Source organism: Leuciscus leuciscus (assembly GCF_965113295.1).
Source record: "Leuciscus leuciscus genome assembly, chromosome: 16".
Lineage (NCBI taxonomy): Eukaryota > Metazoa > Chordata > Actinopteri > Cypriniformes > Leuciscidae > Leuciscus > Leuciscus leuciscus.
This window is the reverse complement of record NC_138740.1, coordinates 28,324,353-28,346,707: the sequence shown is the minus strand read 5'-3', so window position 1 is coordinate 28,346,707 and position 22,355 is coordinate 28,324,353. Positions and strand designations below refer to the sequence as shown.

Here is a 22,355-nt window from a genome sequence, read left to right as displayed (position 1 = left end):
TGCATTTGATAAACAAATGTTTGGCATTTAGTGCATTATAATCATTTTATCTTCACTTACATCTGGCCCTGGATGCCCTTCAGGGCCCTCCATCCCTCTCATGCCTTGTGGACCCTGAAGGATAATTAAAATACAATTAAAACTATGTACATTAAAATGACAAAGCCAGATGTAATTAAAGAATCAGTCTTGATTATTCTGTTCATTCATAGCTATAATGAATGGTGCAGCAGTCATAATTAGATGACTTACAGGAGAGCCGACAGGACCAGGAGAGCCAGGTGCTCCTTTTGAGCCCTGTAAATGTGAACCACTGGTTAAATATGTTCATAAACACTTAAAATTACCAAGCACTGTTCCCAGAATGATGCAACTGTAGATTATAAAAATACATAATAAATGAAGTGTCTGTTTAATAGTTCTTTGCTTGACCACTAGATGGCGATATATACAAACAATGCACCCTATAAAATAGGGTGCTTGAATTTATATTGACTATTGATTTAATGATGGCTTACTTTCTCACCGGCTTTTCCCATATCTCCACATGGACCCTCTGGTCCAATAATGCCCTGCAAAAAAATGTATAGTGTTAGTCCTTGGGGTAAAAAAGGTGCCGTGTTGAAGGGTATAAATGATAGTTCACCATGAACCTACAACATTTTAGTGACCAGCCTCAATTTTGTCTCACCTCCTCTCCTTTTTCTCCTGGTGAGCCTGATTCACCTTTATAGCCTAGAGGACCCTGTGTTTTAGAATTTAAAACTGAATTTTAAAACTGTTGTGTTAACAGGAATCAGGAAACACTTATAAGTCAGGATACTAAAATAAATTGAATGCCAAAATGAAGCAGTCTGGATCAGAGTAATTTGTGTATGGTGTAAGATGTAACATGGTTACTTGACCTTTGGTCCTGGAATTCCTGGAGACCCCTGAGGCCCGTCCAATCCGTTTTCCCCATCCTTTCCAAAGACTCCTGCTCTTCCAACCACACCATTTGGTCCACGGTCACCCTTCAAAATAGCACAGATTAAATCATTATAAAAGAAGGAAAAGTATATGAGAATCATAATAGCATGAACTAATACTGTAACTGTGGCTATATAATGTAATGTCTAAAACTTTCAGTGCTGGTTCTAAATTACTACTTTTTTTAGGTACTAAATTTACTCTTGGAGAATGTGCAGATGGATGCTATACATGTTTTCTGACCTACAGTTAAATTACATCTAAATATATCAGAATGGTGAAGTGATTTAAAACTAATATAAAGTGATAGTTTCATGTTAATGTGAACATAGTTGATAATGTCTTGTGAATACAAATAGGCAGGACTTCAAATGAGGTATAAGTCAAAATATCTATGTCTGTGCATTAGGCCTTGCATCGTAAATGCATCCAAAGAAACCAGGGATTGATTTCCTGACCTTAGCTGATGGATTTGATTAATATGATATTTTATTCAGGAGCAGGAACACCGGAGGCAATCGGTATGTGCAAGCTTGTCTGTCTGTCTGTCTGTCTATCTATCAACTCCTTCCCATAGCAGTGCACTCTACTTCATTAAATGTTAACAGAAGCTCAGTTTAGCAGTGATTCATGCATGGGCTTTGGGAAGTGACATGTCAGAGACAAACCGCAATGGGGAATGCAGATACAAGGGCCTTTGTTTACATCTGTGGTTAAATCTCAACAATGATTGGGTGGGGTAGTGTGTGTAATAACTCCCACGCAGTTCAATAAAAAGGCAGCTAATTAATTGCCACTAATTTGAGGTGACATGATGTCTTGCTCTGACAAAAAAGCAAATATTAGTCTATTTACAAATACAGCACTCTTGACAGACTGTCGTATTTTCTTATTACGAATATGAAAAGATCATGTGATGGATTTCTTAATTAATCATAACTAACATTTATTTTTCTTGCAGGATTAACAATTATATGCATTTGAAACCTAAATGTTTCCAAACACTTCGGTCAAAGTCACTCAGTCAGTGTGTTAGTGAATCGTCTCCGAATATAACAAAAGGGGAAATGAAATCAGACTTAAAAATATAAACTCATGACTTTGAGTAACAAAGTGAAGTAAATCAAGAAAACAGAGTTTGCTCCTACCTAGTAACAGAAGGGTTTGCTGAATTATGCATATGAAGAACCAATCATATTGGAGAAAAATGATGTAATGAATCATGTCACCTTTGCTATGCTCCTATTCTATAAAAAAATATTTTTTGCTGGTGGGATTCTCTCTGAAATTGGTCTGAGATCCTCCAGCGGTGATTAAAGCATATTCAAAGGCATAGTCTGGAGTCTGTTTAGTTATTGCTGTGCAGCAAGTTAGTGGAGCACTAGATCTTATTTCCCAAGTGATAGTGTTCATAGGGGTCAAGACATTGACCGACTCAGCCGACGTTGATTAGGAGACACGCTAGAGGATAAATATTATTGAACGTCGATCAGGACGTTAATCGAGGTTAATAGTGAAGGTTAACAGTTTTACGATAGAAGTAATCTTGCCATAACAAGCACCACTGATAAAAATTATGCTTGCCTTAGTAAGGACCACTAAAAATGAGAATGATTGCACTATAAGATATTACCATGTCTCCCATACGTCCTGGACGGCCTCGTTCACCTGGCTCCCCAGGTGGCCCCTAGTAGAGAAGGTAGAGAGAGAGAGAGAAAGATTTAGCAGAGCAGGTGTTGTCATCTGAGATCAGGAAGTACTGAGCTACATAACACAGGTGTCACTAAACCTCATCAAAGTCTAATTAAAGCAGCTGGTACACACAGACAGGATCTGACTCACCTGCCGCCCAGGTTTTCCCATCTCTCCTTCCGGACCAGGCATACCTTGCACTCTCTACAAGCTCACAGGAAACAGAACAGTGTCAGGGATATTCCATGTTCAGAAACATAAATCACACAAACATGTGCTGTATACTTACAGGCCAGCCTGCAAGGAGAAGCTGGAAGAACGATGTTTGCTGGAGGAGAGAGTGAGAGAAAAATGTTTCATTGATTTGAGCCATCACAAGACTATCCATGTTTATCACATCTTCCAAATCACTGCTGATATTAAAGCATTATCTGATCATCTGTCAACCTCCTAAGAAATGTGTCTGATTGGTAGGGCTACACAGTATTAGGAAACAATGACATTGCAATATTTAGTTTTTCTACAATATATATTGCAATATGAAAACATATATGTAATTCATGCAAGTCACTAGATTACCTGAATAGCTATAGTTGAAAATAACTAATTATCATAGAAGGGAAGTGCATCTGCATAAATAATAATAAATACAAAAAATCCTTTTAAGCATGAAAGATCCTTTTAGGGTAGAACAATATGGAAAAAAAAAAAGTGTTCACACTTGGGTATACTCTTTACATGAACCAACTCAAGCCTCTTTAAGTAACCATAAAGTAAACAGACTTCAGACTTGAGTTCCACTTGAGGTTTTCAACATTCCCACTGTTTTTGAAGTGCAGTTGTGTTCTTAATTAAAAATCACACCCTTCACGATTTTACTATTGCAAAATGAAATGCAAATACTATTTTGAAAATCAATATAAAGATATGGCATTAGTATTGATTCTATTTCAATGTATTGTGCAGCCCTACTAATCGAGGTCAGGAGAATTAAAAACCAGCCTAATTATACACAGCTTCTTTGGGCAGAATAATTGGTGAGTCATTCAGACAACCCACAAATTAGCCAATTTTCTAAATATTTTTTTTCTCATTCCTAGTCTATTCTTGAAGCTTTCCACTTCATTACTCTGAGGAGTCATTTTAATGAAGACAAAAGCCATAACCATGCTATTCTGGTCTTACTAAAGCTTTACATTTTCATCCAACCAGACTCTAGACTTAAAAGCTGCCCTGTAAACTACAAAGGCATTCACAAAGGCAGCATCTTGCACACAGGACACAGATATCAAAATAAGCTACGAGGTCACAGGCTGCTTTTAATTACACCACGCTTGGCAGAGGTTTCGGTTATCACAAAGGAGATGCGTTCGGAGATACAGAGCTGGAAACTGACATGAAGGGTGAGACTGATTGATAGTGTTGAGGTAACCTTGTTCTGGGCTTGAGCAAAGTGGATATCCCTCCTGCTTTTCCCTTCGGTTACAGGAACAACTTATGACCTCATGCGCCAGTAAGTGAAAAAAAAAAAGCCCTTGCCCTCAGCTGGATTGCTGGATGTGCAGTGCGGGACGGTTCAAAGGCTGTAGGAAACAAATACCCCATTACAGCAACAAGAGAGAATTCCTTCCTCTTTCTCTCTCTTTCTCTGAGGGCATCTTTATTCAATCACGGCTGTGGTGCTCCTCTGAGCTATTACACAAGATACAGCTGTGCACTGACAGCCACTTTAAAGGGATGAGGAATGAAGACAGGGAGACCTGTAAAAGAAGAAACCGAGAAAAAGAAAGAAGAGAAAACTCACCTGAAACGCAGCCCATTCTTCAGGTGTGTTTCTCCACAGGTAGAATGTGGGCAGCCCAGGTGGCCCAGGAGGTCCTGGGAATCCACGGCGACCTAGACGGCCCCTAAGCCCAATGGCACCCTAGAAAACATCACAAGAATAAGGAGGACTGAACAGTTCCTCAGAACACAGCCCAGAAAAGACACCACCAGATAACTGATAAATTACTACATTTGTCTCTCAAGTTATAATAAAATTTTCTTTTCCAGATGTAAATACAAGTGCCTGCAATTACACTACTTAACTTAACTTTACAACTTCATGGCCTGGTTTCTCAGACAGGAATTAGATTAAGCCAGGATTAGGCCTAAGTACAATTAGGACATTTAAGTCGTTTTTATAAACATGCCGTAGAAAAAAACATTACTGGTGTGCATCTTGAGACAAAACAATGGCACCGACATATGATATTTAAGATATGTCAGTGCAAGCTGCTTTCAGTTAAAACAGCTCAAACATGCATTTTAAAGGCTTAAGCCTTGTCTGTGAAATTGGGGGCAAAAGTTTAGGGTCAATAAGAGGTCAATAAGATTTTTTATTTTGAAAGAAATTAATATTGGAGGATGCATAAAGTTGATCAAAAGTAACAGTAAAGACACTTATAATGTTACATACGATTTCTATTTCTTATAAAAATTCAAAGAATCCTGAAAAAAAGGATCATGATGTCCACAAAAATATTAAGCAACTTTTTTCAACATTGATAATAATAAGAAATGTTACTTCAGCACCAAATCAGCATATTAGAATGATTTAAAAGGGTCATGTGACACTAAAGACTAGAGTAATAATGGCTAATGAAAATTCAGCTTTGCAATAAAGGGAATGTTTAAAATATATTAAAATAGAAAACAGTTATAAATACTTTACAATATTACAGATTTGCAGTAATATTACTGTAAACGCAGCCATGATGGGCATACATGACTTCTTACAGAATCCAAACTTATGAATGGTAGTGTACGTAGTGTTAAAATGTTTGATAAACTTATATTTTTGGTTTTGCATAAACAAAATGGTGCAATAAAACCCTTTTTGTCTTTTGGACCAATGGTTATGACAATTAAAACATATTGTACAAGTTTACAGTGTAAAGATGACTATAAATCTTTAAAGAGATGTACGAAAGACTAGTCAGTTTGCAAATATTCCAATGATTTCATTACTGTTGGTTTGGTTTTGAATGCTGAATTGATTAACATTCCAATGGGATGGGATATTTTTAAACTTTAAAATGATACATTTCTTACTATAAAGTGAATGAAGAAAAAGAAAAAGAATAAAATTGAAAGACATTTATTTATATGTGATTTTAAAGAAATACTGCATATTTGGCATTTGGGCTTCTGTTTTGATAGACTGAACATATAAGAAGTCTTTTGAAGTGACAAAGGTCATAAAAGGACACGAAGGGTCATCCGGTCATGACCAAAGGTACGTCAACTTTCCATGAACTTCAGTGGTGAAGCACTCTGACCTCAGCTTGCCTTCATTCATCCTGAAGATTTTGACTCATTTCTCATTAGTAAACACTCTGATTATCATACCTTATCACCTTTGGCTCCTGGATAGCCAACACTGCCAGGACATCCCTGAGGAGGAAAGAAAGAAATATTTGTAAATATACAAAGCTACAGTGTGAACAAAATAAAACATGCGTCTTTCATTTTTAACGGCAAACAAGCTTGTTTAAATAAAAGGTTTATAGCTAGTGGAAATAAGTAAATAAGCAATAACAAACTGACAAACAATTTTCCTAGTTGTCTTGATCTGAACAAACAAAAAACAAACATGCAGAGTTCAGACAAGTTAATAAAATCCATTCACTTTAGTGGCACTCTGATCAGGGTAATAAAAGCACATTGTTAAACTTAAACCTAACCTTTTAACCATCACAAAGCCAGTCTAAAAACTGACTTCCTGCAAGATGACATCTGGTTAGCAAGTTTCTTGCAACAAAAACATTCACATAGAGTACAAACTTTTATCACAGAATGGCACTAAACCGTTTTTGAGTTTGTTATCTGAACAATAAAACCAATTGATCTAGCCTCAAAAATAAATAAATAAATAAAATACTGGACCATTGTCACTGGATCAAAAGTAATATACTATTATTATATTTACTAAAATGTGGAATTAGCTTTTATTCTTATTTTTCCAGTTCTCATTTTCATTTTAGTGTAAGTTTTAGTAATTTTGTTATGCTTTTGTCATTTTATAATTTTTTGCTTTTTTTATTCATTTATTAATTTTAGTTCTTCAACTTAACCTTATTTTATTTCAGCTAGTTGCCAATGCATTCAAATTTTAGTTTTTCATCTAACATTTACATTTTAATAGTTTTAGCACTGCATTGCAGTACAATATTTTAAACTCAAGTGAAGCGGTTCATAAACTAAAAGCTTAGTTTAACTAAAAGCTTGACCCCCACAGAAATGCAGGGTATGATAGTAATAAAGACGTGAAAAAGAGGGGTCTCTACTGCATTTTACTCTCATGCAGTGAAGTGTGTCCTTAATGCTTTCAGCCAAATGGTATAAATCAAGCCTTCATGAACTAATGGAGGCCTTTTACAGTGCCTGGGCCACTGGAGCTCACACAGAAGCCTCCAGATGGCACCATCTCTGGGTTTACTCCAGTTATGCCCGGTCACTTGTAAAGCCAGGTGAACGTTGCATTTTGATTGGGTGATGCAGATGGGTTGTTCCTCCTACAGCCAATTTTAGAGAGCCGTATGAATCTACGGTGGCCAGTGAGAAAAGCTGAAATATACATATACAAAATCAAAGTCCTAATAATTCCCTTCTTTAATTTTTTCCTCTTGTGCTTTCTGCATCAGACTTGGTTCTCCTGCTTTTGCAGATTGTGGCAGACGTTTCCTATTCTATTTATTGTGTAAAAACCTGCACATGCCTTGTCTGACGTATCTGCTAACTGATTTCAGCTATTGTGTCCATTTCCTTCTTAGACACAGACTGGTTTCACATAATTCTTTAGTGTTAACAGAATGTGACACAAGACCGACAATTTCTGCAAGATATATACCAGTGTTATTTAGTATTATTTATACACTATGATAGTATTTATTAATATTTTGAATCAGCTTTTTCATTAATTTTTCAAATTAGCAGTACTCATTCTAATTTAACTTTTAGTAATTTTGTCTTTTTTTTTTTTTTTACTTTTCTTATTTCTAATTAGCTTAATAACTTAAATGTAATTTATTTTAGTTAGTAAAAATGATATTTAATGATTTACAACAACAACAACACTGATATATACTGAATTTATACTCACAGGCTCACCTCGGGGCCCCACTGGCCCCATGGGTCCCCGTTGGATGCGATACATATTCCCATCAGAGCCACGGACAAGGTCTCCATGCCTGCCTGTGAGTATAACGGTATCTGGGTGCTCCTCAGATCCCCAACCAGACCCTGCAGGGATATCTGGAGTACTGGATGCTGTACTTCCACTGCCTTTTAAGATGCCATCCCAAGAAGTTGTGCTAACAGGAGCCTCTGTAGTGGCCCCCAGATCCTCTTTTAACAAGTTGGATTCTCGATCCTCAGGACTGGAGGTGGTTTCTAGGTGGGTTTCTCCACTAGATACAGTACTTCCGGTAGGTTTCTCGGGTACCTGAACATCCAGGTTGATAATTGTGGTATCCACTGGTTTCTTTGGAGAAGGTTTGCCAGGTTTGTGCTTGTCAGTGGTGATGTTTTCATCTAAACGTTTAGATGTGGATTCTGGTTTTCCGTCACGACTTTCTGTAGTGTCAGTTGGGAAGGATTTGGAAGGTTTACCACCATTTTTGGGCAAGATGTTTTGGTCCACAAGGTCTGTATCCTCATCCACCTCAAACACATCACCTCGCCCCACAAGGACAGGACGTTTGGATCCAGTGGGAAGAGTACCATCACCACGTATAATCCCACGTCTACGGAGACCCTATCAACATAAAGAAATTACTTAATGTGTGCCAAGAATTGTGTGTAAACTATTACTCAATTTCATCAAGGAGCTTTATTTTTAGTATAACATGTTTAATGTAGATGTAATCACTTGTATTTCTTCATATGGTCTAATTTACCATGAGAATGTTTATGTGATTTGATTAAAGCTGTAATCCATTTTAACATTCGGTTGTGAAGTTGCTGCTGTTAACAGATGCTCAGGTAAATACGCAATAATTCCAGGAAGATAAACAACAGTCATTTAAACTATTAAGCATCTTGTAGCAATCAGCTACACACACACACACACACACGCTATTCTGAGACAAAGTCAAGGAGATTTGGAGAAAGAGACAAAAATAAAAAAATAAAAACAACAGAATCAAGGTCTGGATTCCATATGATCTGTCTTGGTTCTGAATGATGAAAAGGGAAATGAAAAACAGCCTCTCTCTGCGATGAAACACCCACATCAGGGTGTCAAAGGCAGGGGATTGTTGCTGTACATCAAAATGACATACAAAATTGAAACATGTGTCTCTTTAAAGTCTGCTGTGATTCTGTCGAGTTGCTTTATTTGCATGAAGTCTAAGCCAAGTGTTTAAGTAATGTGACTTTTGTAGGACAATACGAGTGCTTCAGTTCTCTTGGTGGCATCTGCAATGTATACAAAAAAGAGAAACTCAAAAAGAGAGTTGGGAGACATGAAAGGTTGTATATGAAGCTATTTATATGTTGCACAGTTATAACCATGCTATTTTGTGTTGCCAGATTGATAGGGTCAAATGTGACATAAATCTTACACATTATATTGTATATTTTATTATACTAATATATGTTTATGTTAAATATATATATATTCAAAGAATAATATGTCAGTCAGCAAGATGACATTCTACTGTAGCCTATAAGGGTGAGATGGAAGAGCCTTTATACGACGGAAACGTGGGTTAAATCAGACCCTATGGTCTCATACTATGAGAAACAATGGCTCTTTCTGTGGCCACAGCCTGATAAACCGACACTTGATCTCCACCTGGCTACGAAGGGCCGTCGTCCAGCTTATCTTCCTGCTGTTGGTCTGATATCCCTCTAATAGCCTGCCAAAGAGGGTCTGAACACACTGACTCACATTAAGTGTCCAGTCACCCAAAGAAGAGCAACTTCCTCTCCAGCTCTAGCTATAATAGCATTGGGCCACAAGGGGGCTTCCTGTAACTAGGACCACCATGAAAACATACTTGTAACTTCACTGCTACAGTGCTTTGTCCTTAATAACCAGATTCCTTTTTTTTTCTGTTTTTTTTTTCTCTTGCACAAAGTTTGGAAATAGAGGCTGAATTTGATCACTGAAAAAAAGCAAAGTCACTAAAGTGATTTTCTCCTAGTGGGCAAAACCCCCCAGAAACTTTGACATTCAAGGAGGGATTCAAGTCATATCTAGGGATCAGCATAACATAGAGCAACCGTTACTCACATTGACTGTCATGGCAAGTGGGGGAAATACAGAAGCTGTGACAAGATTAAGCAAAGATCTGTCTACAGGAGTAAAGCTATTGTGACATAATCCAGATCAACGATCACTTCAAGAATGAATGTTCCCAGAGCTGTTGCTGTGATGTGCACATGATGTACAACCCTGCTGCTATTTAAGGTCTGTTACAGAAACCTTTCCCGACTGAACACAGTTTAGACAGATCAGTGAAAAGGGCCAGATGACAAGTCTGTAGGAGAGGTAAAGAGTTTCCCTAATAAATAAAAGGGATATGCCTTTAGGCTTCAGATACATTGCTTAAATGCACGTTTTCATGCCAGCTAACCAATGCAAGCATATGGGCAAAATAAATGTGCCTATTATCATACTTCAGTTTTGAAAGTTACAAATTTACATCTAATGCCTTGGTCTGTAAATAAATATATAAGTGGAAAAGCCTAAAAAAAAGGGTCTAGTACATACAATCACGCACACACATAAGTCAGCACGAAAGAAGACTTGAAAGACTATCTGTAAATCTATCACAGAGACGCAGGTATTTATGGGCAATGTCAAACCAGCCGTATCTTGCATTTTGACTGATTTAACTACAGCACCCCATAAAATATTTCCCATAAAGCAATGTCCTACATTTCCGAAGAAAGTGGGCATTGGAAACTAAATTTAATATGGAGAAAAGATGGTTAGGCCCAAAAAGAAAATTAAGTAAGAAAACACCAATTACATCTGAAGAACTGAATTCATTCTCAGTCTCATCCATTGTTATATTGGTCTTGTCATAAAACTGTTGCCACAGCTGGTGTTTTCCTGCCACCGAGAGTTTGTCAGGCTGAGAATTAAATTTAGCTCTAAGCATAATAATAAAATATTATTAATACAAATCCTTTAAAGAGCAATGGTTATCATACAGTAATCTATAATAAGCAGCACAAAAAGTAAACAAAAAAAAAAGAGAGAAGTGCGAAAAATCAATTGCAATATTGTAAAATGCTGCAAAACCAATAAATGTCAATTATAGTCAAAATTTGCACCCTGACACTGGACATGAACTCAGCATTTGTGGTAATCTGGGTCGAACTATAGCTCAGTGAAAACTATTTCCATCATATAAACCAAAACCACTGTAACCTCTCACATCTGCAGCCAAACCACTGTCAGGCTTCAGGAGAAATGGACTAACACTTGATTACACGCATATGTCTTATTTTTCAACACGAATTATTTATACACGTACTAAAAACCACAAAAAATTAAATCAAAGTGGAGCTTCATAAAGTGTTGGAAACCCACGTTTCATTAGTTCATACATGATTTGTAAGAACAATTTTCCCAAACAAACACATTTCGGAAAGGTTTCCAGAATGAAGCCATACCTTTGGAATTTGATTTCTCTGACCTTGCGCTCCGAATCTCATTAAATCCAACAGAAACCATCCTAGCAAACACATCCAGATCCTCATGGTGGCACACACACATTTACTCACACATACATCACCAACAACAAAAATTCAGTGAAACTCACAGTCAAGACTAGTCAATAATGTGCAAAACACGCTAGCACACCCACAAACTCTCAATCCACCCACATTCACACAGATTACATGCAGACACACACATATCATCTACTTCACACAATGAGACACCTGTTTGGTTGTGTGGCCTCAGGGCAAATTGAGCGTGTGTATGTGCGAGCGTGCGCTCTTGTCTTTGTGAGTGGTTGTGTATAACGCTTGTAGTGTCCAGATACAAGTACTTACATGCTTGCTGAGGTGGATCAGAATTAACTGACAGAAACAATATGGTTTATACAATATCTTTCTGCTAACAGGGACAAATGGACCAATGGGAAATTCATACACTGCCCACATGCAGACACATTTTGGCATCGCCAGACGGAATGACAAGCTTGACAGCTTGTTGAGATTCTGCTGATGTGAATTATGTGAAAGTAGAGAAGAAAAAGTGACTATCAGTGCTCTGAATAAAAAAGAAGACCCTAAAATCAAAGAGGAGGCTATCCACACTCTTCACCCACAAAGCAGAAAGCAATGTGAAGTCTTCATGGAGACAATCCACAGAGATCTGTCACAAGGGTCCTTCCCAAATAGCAGATAATTGCTTCCAGAAAATTCCAGTCAGTTCTGATTTATAGAATCCTGACAAGTTTTGACAAGTATGTCTGTCTGTCCATCTTTCTATACAGTATCTACTGTATCTACTTGTATCTATTTACAGGAGTGACCAAAAGAGATGTTCAGCCTTGAAACATTTAATTGTGCGGATATCATTTTTGGACAGGCTGTCATACAAAAAAGTATGAACACATGAGAGAATCAACAAAATATTAATAACTGATTATTTTGTTGTCAATGCATGCCTTTTCCTATGGGCTTTTCAATGGATTTATTTGCACTGTAAAATAAAACCTTTAGCTGTAGTTTGCCAAATAATTTAGTCAGATAAATACCAAGTTTAGTGTTTTGTTTTTCCTTCATATTTAAAATATTAAAACAAATAAATAAAATATTTTCCTCATATTTTGATCGTTTAATCGAACTTGTAGGGTCATAAAAACTAATATCTCTTCCAGACATCACTTTTGGCCACAACTGCACTACGCCCATATGACTTATTTTTCAACAAATATTTATACTAAAACCCATAATTTTTTTCTATTAAAGTGGAGCATCATTAAGTATTGGATTAGTGCACTCCACCAAACACGTGTCATTATTAGATAGGAGTAGTTGTTCATTGTGAACAGCTGAAAGTCTGTACATTTTGGCAATAAACCTGATTTGAAATGGGGGTTAAATATTTTCGATTACAACAGCATTTGTACACCACCAGCACATGTTGATGATGTTTTATTCTTCTACACTAACTTGCGTTGTAGCCTAGGATTCAATAGGTGTCATCATCAAACAGTCTACTTACATGACGTACCCAAGTTTATTAGATCCATGTCGTACAGTGTGATTTGTAATGATCTTATAGGATTGCCAACATCGCGCAGTCTGTTTTAATTGTTCTTTGTCCATTCTTGTTGGTAATATTGTGTTTTGCTTCATCTACTGCATTTTCCTCTTGCTCCTGTGTTTTTTTATTGTCATTAAAATATACTGCTGCACCTCGATCCTGCCTCAACTCATCCTTGTTGCAACCCATGCTGACACCTATAAATCTGTCAATCCAGCATATATGATCTATTCACCCATCCATCCACCCATCCACCCATCCAACCAACCACCCACCCACCCACCCATCCACCCAACCACCCACCCATCCACCCAACCATCTAGAAAGAAAGAATGAGAAAGAGTAATATTTCTGCATGATAAAGCCACTTTGCATTAACTGCATGTGATTTATTGTGGGTTTGGGGATGGCTGGTACTAAATTACTGTCTCAGAACTGATCATTACAGCCTGTGGAGTTGAGGTCTGCGAATGCCCGAGGATAGAGACTCAGTGAGGAGGAGAGCAGGCGTGATATAGACGCCTGCACAATGACATACAATTATGGAGTTTTCAGTAAACCATCATTCACACCAAAAAGGGAAAAAATGCCTTAATTTATGTAACAGTTTGCACATCTGAGCTCTAAAAGGGCAGTCTGTTGCATAATGGCGCTGTTACTCTTGTTTATTGTCATTGTGACATACAAATGGGAAACAAATTTTCGCACATGTATAAATAGATATTAAATTAATTACAAACACATTCATATTTGTTGTACTAAACAACTGACAGCTGGAAACAGATCAATCGTTTTATGGATTTAACTCTCAGCAGCTGTCTTGACCAAAACCCATGACTCAGCTTGTAAAAACTTTTTAGAATTTAAATGTAATTTGTATTTACAATAAATGAATTTACATCTCTTGGATGAAAAGGTTTTAACAGAATTCTATTTTCTAAAACCAACTTTGTCTCATGTAGGCATTGATAAAGCCTGATACAGTCATAACTTTATTTATGCTATTCAGATTTTGAAGTAAATTACTTTTCATCCCATGAGTGAAATCCTAGATACACTCCAATGATCTTACCTTATCTAATCGGACATGTCTGAAAGAGACACTTCTCAGTTCAGTGTGTCAGTGCATTCTTGATGTAGCATCTAATGTAATCTGCTGAGAGGGATTTTTTAAGCTTGAGACATGGAAATGGCGTGCGCAAAATACATAAAGAAAACAGACAAGAAAACAACTTATTGCTTCAATTACTACTAAGATGATATTGTCACGAACTGCTCCGAGACACGAGGGTTAAGATCCAAACGCAGCTTTTATTTAGGGGCAATCCAGAGGCGTAATCCAGCGTACAGGCAAAAGGTCAAAACACAGGTAGGCAGTCCAAACAAACCAACAAAGAAACAAACAAAACAGGCAGGGACCAGAGGCAAAAGAGTAATCCAGGGAACAGGGCAAGAAATCCAAATAAACCAAAAGACAAGAAACCAGGGAAAACGCTCGGAATTGCAGTGTAACACTTAAACAAGACTTCGCAGTGAGTGAATGAATGAACACGGTATAAATAGACAGACTAACAGGATGAGACAGGTGAATGCAATCAGTGAATGAGATACAGGTGAATGTGATCAGTGATAAGTGATGATGAGTCCGGGCAGTGAGTTATGGGAAATGTAGTTTGTGAGTGAAACATGATAGTCTGGTGTGGAGTGCCCTCTGGAGGCTTTCAAGGGCACTCCAGCTGGTTATCGTTACATAGCCCCTCCCCAAAGAGCGGCTTCCAGACGCTCCAAAACTGTCCAGGTGGGAGGTGGCCCGGAGGCGGATCCGGGGGCGGGATGGAGGGCCAGGTCCGTGGAGCGGAAGAGGACCTTGAGACTGCGGTAATACGGGAGGCCAGAATGGAGCAGGCAGAGCAGGCAACCAGGGCGGAGCAGGCTGTGCAGGCGACCAGGGCGGAGCAGGCTGTGCAGGCGGCCAGGGCGGAGCAGGCTGTGCAGGCGGCCAGGGCGGAGCAGGCTGTGCAGGCGGCCAGGGCGGAGCAGGCTGTGCAGGCGGCCAGGGCGGAGCAGGCTGTGCAGGCGGCCAGGGCGGAGCAGGCTGTGCAGGCGGCCAGGGCGGAGCAGGCTGTGCAGGCGGCCAGGGCGGTGCAGGCTGTGCAGGCGGCCAGGGCGGAGACGACCCTTCAGGCGGCCAGGGCGGAGACGACCCTTCAGGCGGCCAGGGCACAGGAACAGACACCGGCTCAGGAACAGGAACAGACACAGGGACAGGAACAGACACCGGCTCAGGTACAGGAACAGACACCGGCTCAGGAACAGACAGCGTGACAGCGGCCATCTCGGTTGAGGGCTCAGGTTCAGGCATGTCAGCGGCTATCTCTGCAGAGGGCTCAGTCGACGTGGCAGCGGCCATTTTGTCCAGAGACACTGGCTCGGTGGCGGCCATCTTGTCTGGAGACACTGGTTTGGCGGCGGCCATCTTGTCCGGAGACACTGGTTCAGCAGACGTGACTTGAACAGACACTGGATCGGTGGAGGCCATCTTGTCCGGAGACTCTGGCTCGGCGGCGGCCATCTTGTCCGAAGACTCTGGCTCGGCGGCGGCCATCTTGTCCGAAGACACAGGCGTGGAGTTGGCCATCTTGTCCGAAAACACAGGCGTGGAGTCGGCCATCTTGTCTGTAGACACAGGCGTGGAGTCGGCCATCTTGTCCGAAGACACAGGCGTGGATTCGGCCATCTTGTCCGAAGACACAGGCGTAGAAAGAGGAAGAGGAACAGATTCAGGCTCAGGAACAGATTCAGTCTCGACGGGACGAGACTCTTGACGGGCGGACGTGACGTGAAGCTCAGTCGCTGGATCGGCAGAAGTAACGTGAAGCTCAGTCTCTGGATCGGCAGAAGTGACGTGAAGCTCAATCTCTGGATCGGCAGAAGTGACGTGAAGCTCAGTCTCTGGATCGGCAGAAGTGATGTGAAGCTCAGTCTCAGGACCGGCAGAAGTGACGTGAAGCTCAGTCTCTGGATCAGGATCAGCGCGCTCTGAGCTTGACGGGACCAGTGGCGACGAGGGCTTTGAGCTGGGCAGGACCAGCGGCGAAGAGGACTCTGAGCTGGACAGGACCAGCGATGAAGAGGGCTCTGAGCTGGACAGGACCAGCGGCGAAGAGGGCTCTGGGCTGGACAGGACCAGCGGCGAAGAGGGCTCTGGGCTGGACAGGACCAGCGGCGAAGAGGGCTCTGGGCTGGACAGGACCAACGGCGAAGAGGGCTCTGAGCTGGACAGGACCAGCGGTGAAGAGGGCTCTGAGCTGGACGGGACCAGCGGTGAAGAGGGCTCTAGCTTGGCAGGCATGTCGCTTGCTGTCTCAGGTGCGGCGGGCATGACGCTCTCAGTCTCAGGGGCGGCGGGCATGACGCATACTGCCTTGGCTTCGGCAGATTTGGCGTGAAGTGCGGGCTCGGCTGGACTGGCGTGAAGTGCGGGCTCGGCTGGACTGGCGTGAAGTGCGGGCTCGGCTGGACTGGCGTGAAGTGCGGGCTCGGCTGGACTGGCGTGAAGTGCAGACGGTGACATGGCGTGCCACGGAAGGAAGCTCTCCAGACATCTGGAGAGTGCCTCTCTCCAATCCAGACCGGAGAGATCAGGGAGCTCCCTCGGGTCGACCTCCTTAGCCCCCAGCCGGTAACACAACTTAATAGCCTCGTCACCCAGAGAGCAAGAGGTAGCGAGAGGAACAAACCCCCAGGTGTACTGGAACAGATCGAGGCTATCCAGGGCCAAGGCCGCGATCTGTCCAGCGAACTCCCGGCTCATGCTGGGAAGATCAGGTGAGATCCGTCCTGCTGGATTTCTGGAGGTCATAGCTGCTGGATCTGGGTGTGGCGAAGTCTTCTGTCACGAACTGCTCCGAGACACGAGGGTTAAGATCCAAACGCAGCTTTTATTTAGGGGCAATCCAGAGGCGTAATCCAGCGTACAGGCAAAAGGTCAAAACACAGGTAGGCAGTCCAAACAAACCAACAAAGAAACAAACAAAACAGGCAGGGACCAGAGGCAAAAGAGTAATCCAGGGAACAGGGCAAGAAATCCAAATAAACCAAAAGACAAGAAACCAGGGAAAACGCTCGGAATTGCAGTGTAACACTTAAACAAGACTTCGCAGTGAGTGAATGAATGAACACGGTATAAATAGACAGACTAACAGGATGAGACAGGTGAATGCAATCAGTGAATGAGATACAGGTGAATGTGATCAGTGATAAGTGATGATGAGTCCGGGCAGTGAGTTATGGGAAATGTAGTTTGTGAGTGAAACATGATAGTCTGGTGTGGAGTGCCCTCTGGAGGCTTTCAAGGGCACTCCAGCTGGTTATCGTTACAGATATGTGTTCATAGGCTCATAACTCTTAAATATATTTTTTTTATCTAAGGTTGCCTGGCAACTGATCTATGAGCTCACCTTACCTCAGCATGTGCGCCAGTATGTGTGTGTAAACATCTTTGTAGAGTTTTGCTAATCAAAAAGTGAGGAAAGAGGTTTGGAAGGACAGAAAAATAGGAACCTACAACACCGTTAGAAATTCTGGGGTCAGTAATATTTATTAATGTTTTTGCCAGAAGTCTCTTACACCGAGTATTCTACTATTCTACAATTTCAAATAAATGTTTTATATTTTTAATATATTTTAAAATGTAATTTATTCTTGTGGTGACAAAGTTGAAATGACTCCAGTCTTCAATTTCACGTTGAAATTTCCTTCAGAAATCATTCTAATATGAAGATTTGGTAATCAAGAAACACTTATTATTATCAATGTTGAAAACCTGAAAAGTTGTGCTGTTTAATATTTTTGTGGTGACCATTAAACACTTTTTTCCAGAATCTTTGATGAAAAGAATGTTTAAAAGAACAGCATTCATTTGAAATAGAATTTTTGGTTGCACTTTACTTAACAGTACGTGCACTTACGTAAACTTACAGTGAACTTACCTAAGAAAGTACTGGGTAATATAAGGTAACTACATGGGTTAAGGTTAGGTTTAGGGGTAAATTTGGGGTTAGTACATAGTTATTACCAAGTTATTACAATTCCTATAAGTACATAGTATGTACATGGGGAACAGGACTGTAAAGTGCTACTACATATTTTTTGTTGCAAACATTATAAATGTATTCACTGTCACTTTTGACTATATGTAATGCACTTTTGCTGAATTAAAAGTATTTATTTCTATAAAAAAATATCTTTCTCCAAACTCCAAACCTTTGAGGAGGAGTAGTACTGTATATCACCACATTGAGAAATAAAAATGAAAGGTAAAGTGTCTAAACAACTCAACTAACTGATATAACAAATTAGCATTTTGTTCAAATCCAGGCCTTCTCAAGAACCATTCATATTAACCCTTTGGGCAGAGAATGACAGATGACAGAATGGACAAAATGCACTCAACCTAACATTTGACCTTAGTCCCTGATATCAGGAAGAAGAGGTGAGGAAATTAGCAGCTTAGGTTCTTTGTAAACGAACACAATACCTGTAGCTGGCACTGTCTCATGCATGTCCACACTTTTATCCATGAACAAATAAACAACCTTTAAACACAGATCATACATTTATTACTTTATTACTTTAGGCACGTTTGGAGCTGTTGAATCCTTTACAGCCTGTCTGAGTAATTCTGACACTTCCCTAGAGGAGTACTCCGTCCAACTCAAACCTAATTTTAGTGCCGAGCAAATCAATTACAGGCTTGTGCCAACCCCTGCCAAACGAAACCCACAGAAATAACAAGGCTATTTCTATTTCTAAACACACTAACACCACTTTTAAACAAACACACTGCCCCTGTAGACTGAACAGAACAACCCAAAACAAATCAGGCAGACACAAACACATATGCATTATAAACCCTGGCAATAACACGTCGCCCAATGGGTCAAGCAAACATGTACTATAACATTTACACATAAAACCTCATTTCTCGACAGGGCCTCTGCTCCAGACCTTAGAAGTGGGTTGTATTCCCACTATTCTATCCCTTAAATTAGCAAAAATCCTTAATCATAATATTAATAATAATAATAATGGTTTGAGGTCTCATTCATATAGCAGTAATGGTCAGTGGACAAGGTATACACATATATACCACACACATACATAGACATCTACATAAAATATATCAAGTCTCTCAATTGGTCATCTGACCTAAAAATATGCATACTGTACGTACACATATCCAACTAAACATTCATGACTTGGGCTTCAAAGCTGTGACAATGGAAATGAGTGACAAGATAATTTAGTGATTACCTTTAACCCCTGACCTCCTGTTGGGTTAAAGAGATCAAAGAAAACCATACGTTTCCCATTAATCCATCCAGGAAACTGGCAAACCAAAAACGGCAGAGGCATCAAAGCGAAACACCACAACAAAAAGTTCATAGTCAAGAGGTTACACCACAAGAGAGAACTGGAGAAATAAAACAGGTTATTTAAAAAAAAATCTGGTGTTCTTTAGTCTTTGAAATCCTCCACCTTTATGACATAAGATAATGGAGTCCAGGTGATTGATTAAGGCACTATAGATGTTTTAAACATGCTATGCTACGGTCTCACTGAAAGAAACATTTGGTTTTGAATCAGAGGGAATATGGAGTCCATCAATATTCATATCTGCAATTTCTAAACTTAATTCAAAGCCCACAATGATCATGAATCCATGGGCCAAACAGCTCACAGCAGCCAAACACACACGGACTTGGCTGTTGTAGCTCAACTACACCCCACTCCATCTTTCTTTGGCTTAAGAGAAGACAGAGGAGATTTGGAAAGCCTGTTTGGGTTTGTGACTACAGGTTTACAGAATATTAGAAGACTGTCTTTTTTGGTTTTGTACACATAAAAACCACTGGCAGGATCATAAAATATTAAATGACTATCAGTGTGACAGGAATGGTATGTAAATACAGCTTCTTAAAAGGTATACGAGTATTAATGGAAATATAAACTGAAGGTTCACATGTAATGCTCTAGGCTAAAATTTCAAGCAGTTATATACACATCAAACATGCAATCAAAATATGATTCACAAAACTAAATGCTCTTCAGCACTAAGTAAAAACAACACTATGGAGGTAACTATAGAAATCAACTCTTGCCGAGATGTGCATAAGGTTTAAATTACAAGAAAGCAAGTCATGATGTGGCCAATGCAGATAGGACTGAGCAATTCCTCATCCAAATAATTTATAAAACTGCAGGGGAATACCAATATCAACATATTAAATTGTATTTTTAGGTTGTTTGATCTTTTGCTAGATAATTTAAAGGCTGGTTTAGACAGATACAGGTTCCTTCACCCAAAATCCTGTCTTCAAAATTCACTCATATTGCTCCAAAGCCGTTTTTCTTTCTTCCATGGAACACACAAGAAGGCATACCGCAGATTGTTCAAAGTGCTCTCATTCATAATGGGAACTGAGGCTGTTTTTTGTTTTTTTTAGCTCTCAAAATAAACAAAAAAACAACATAAATGTAGCATTAAAGTGGTTTATATGACTTGTCTGCTTTATTCCTATTCCTACATTGTGTTCTGAAGCTGTATGATAAGAATAAAAATTCTATGGCTACAAAAGACTTGTAACATAACACAAAAGCATAAAACACTTATGATGCTTCTTCCTCATGTGTGAAGTGTGACAGTCCTCTTCTTTTTGTTTGTGGTATAGAAAAGATCACTCTGGTTATTGTGCAATACATCCTCTTTTGTGTTTCACAGAAGGTCATATGGGTTTGGAATGACATAAGGGTAAGTAAAATGATAGAATTTTCATTTTGGGGATAACTAATTTACTACATATATACAGTAAAGATGAAAAATAACAGTATTGATACTTACCGTTAGTTTTGCACGAATAGAGTCATTGTCCTTTGCTGACACTAATAAGTCTTCCAGGTCATTTGAGGACAGTAAAAGTTCCTGGACAAAGAAAGAAAAAAGATGGAATATAGACAGGACGACAGAAAAGATGAATATTGAAATAAAAATGGAGATGAATTGCAGTGGCAAAAAATTACAAATACTGTGATATTTTGGCACAAATTTATCTGTCACTAGGTAGAAACTAGCCTGATTTGGAAGGCGGGTTATATAACATTCCCTGTACAGTATGGCTCGCTCACCTCTTCAGTGTCTATGCGAGGAGAGCGAGGTGGTTTGTGTCCGATTCCGTCACACTGGGGCTGGAAAACGGCACACTGATCTTGAGCTGCATCTGGTTCTCCCATCAGAAACGCCACCTGCATCAAATCACCCTGAAGAAACGAGGCAAATGAAAATATTACACCAATACAGATTCACACATACAACCCATCTGGTCACAAGGCACATACATTCAATGCATGCATGCTTTGACACACAAACACATAAGAATGCACACTTATTAACAGTTTTTATTAGCAACCATTACATAAAATATGATATGATGAATATAAAATAATATGATGATCATGAAGTGTTGCCTTAGAAGTCAAGAAATTTGCTAAAATGCTAACTCTCACCATGTTACCCTATGACTGAGTTCAGTGTGTAAGTATGTAAATGGGATGTTTGGACTCTATGATGTAATTCTCTGAGACTCAGCCTAGACTTCATGCTGTATTAACTTTCCCTGTCTAACACAACTAAAAAAGGGCATTTAACTTGTGCACAGCTGTCTAAACTATACTCCTAGCCCCCATTAAAATGCATGTTCTTCAGAACACAACATAACATACAGTAAATCCATTTTAAAGTCCAAAAAAAGTGGACTTTTTTTGGACCAAAAAAAGACATTGCAGGGTCTCTTGTTCTGCAATGTAATAATCTATAAACCATGTACACACTCACTCCAGCTACATGCATTTTACATCTCCTCTCGCTAACTTTGCTTTGCTCAATTACAGCTAATGCCAAACAGATTAGACTGGCATCTAAAATGGCAGATACGTTTCTTGTTTACAGCGGAGACACCAAAATATTAATGTCAACAATCACACTTAGGGTACTAGAAGCGACTCCTTTACTCCGTACACAATATTCAACAGCAAATACATATGGCACTCAGTATGAACAATGTACGCATGGAATTGGGAACTTCAAATTTAAGACTAGGATACCTGCACTATAGGCAAAAGTTCAAGTTTATCATAATTTTATTTAATAAAAGCATTCATTAAACGAGTGCTACATGGCAGTGCCAGAAAAAGAAATGTTATGCCATGCTATTTTTGAAAACCAACAAATCATACTTGTTCAAATTTTTTATCAGATATTATTTATGTAAGAAATCGTGCTGGTAAATTGTAACAGATAGTTGCACATAAAAAATACAAAGTCTCAATCTGCATGTCAGCAACAAAATGGCAAATCCAT

The 22,355-nt window shown here is 39.5% G+C and overlaps 1 protein-coding gene across 2 annotated transcripts in view; it reads right to left on the bottom strand.

The window, feature by feature from the left end:
• LOC309477075 (uncharacterized protein) overlaps nt 1–22,355 on the bottom strand; it is a 65,063-nt gene that overhangs the window by 19,060 nt on the left and 23,648 nt on the right. For both annotated transcript variants that reach the window (XM_082140200.1, XM_082140199.1), the window contains exons 5-17: nt 21,125–21,256; nt 20,841–20,921; nt 7,805–8,458; nt 6,052–6,096; nt 4,466–4,585; nt 2,951–2,989; nt 2,812–2,865; nt 2,603–2,656; nt 906–1,013; nt 692–745; nt 519–572; nt 253–297; nt 61–114 (exon numbers count right to left, since the gene is read on the bottom strand). In XM_082140200.1, the coding sequence (XP_081996326.1) occupies nt 61–114; nt 253–297; nt 519–572; nt 692–745; nt 906–1,013; nt 2,603–2,656; nt 2,812–2,865; nt 2,951–2,989; nt 4,466–4,585; nt 6,052–6,096; nt 7,805–8,458; nt 20,841–20,921; nt 21,125–21,256 (1,494 nt within the window). The remainder of the gene's footprint in view (nt 1–60; nt 115–252; nt 298–518; nt 573–691; nt 746–905; nt 1,014–2,602; nt 2,657–2,811; nt 2,866–2,950; nt 2,990–4,465; nt 4,586–6,051; nt 6,097–7,804; nt 8,459–20,840; nt 20,922–21,124; nt 21,257–22,355) is intronic.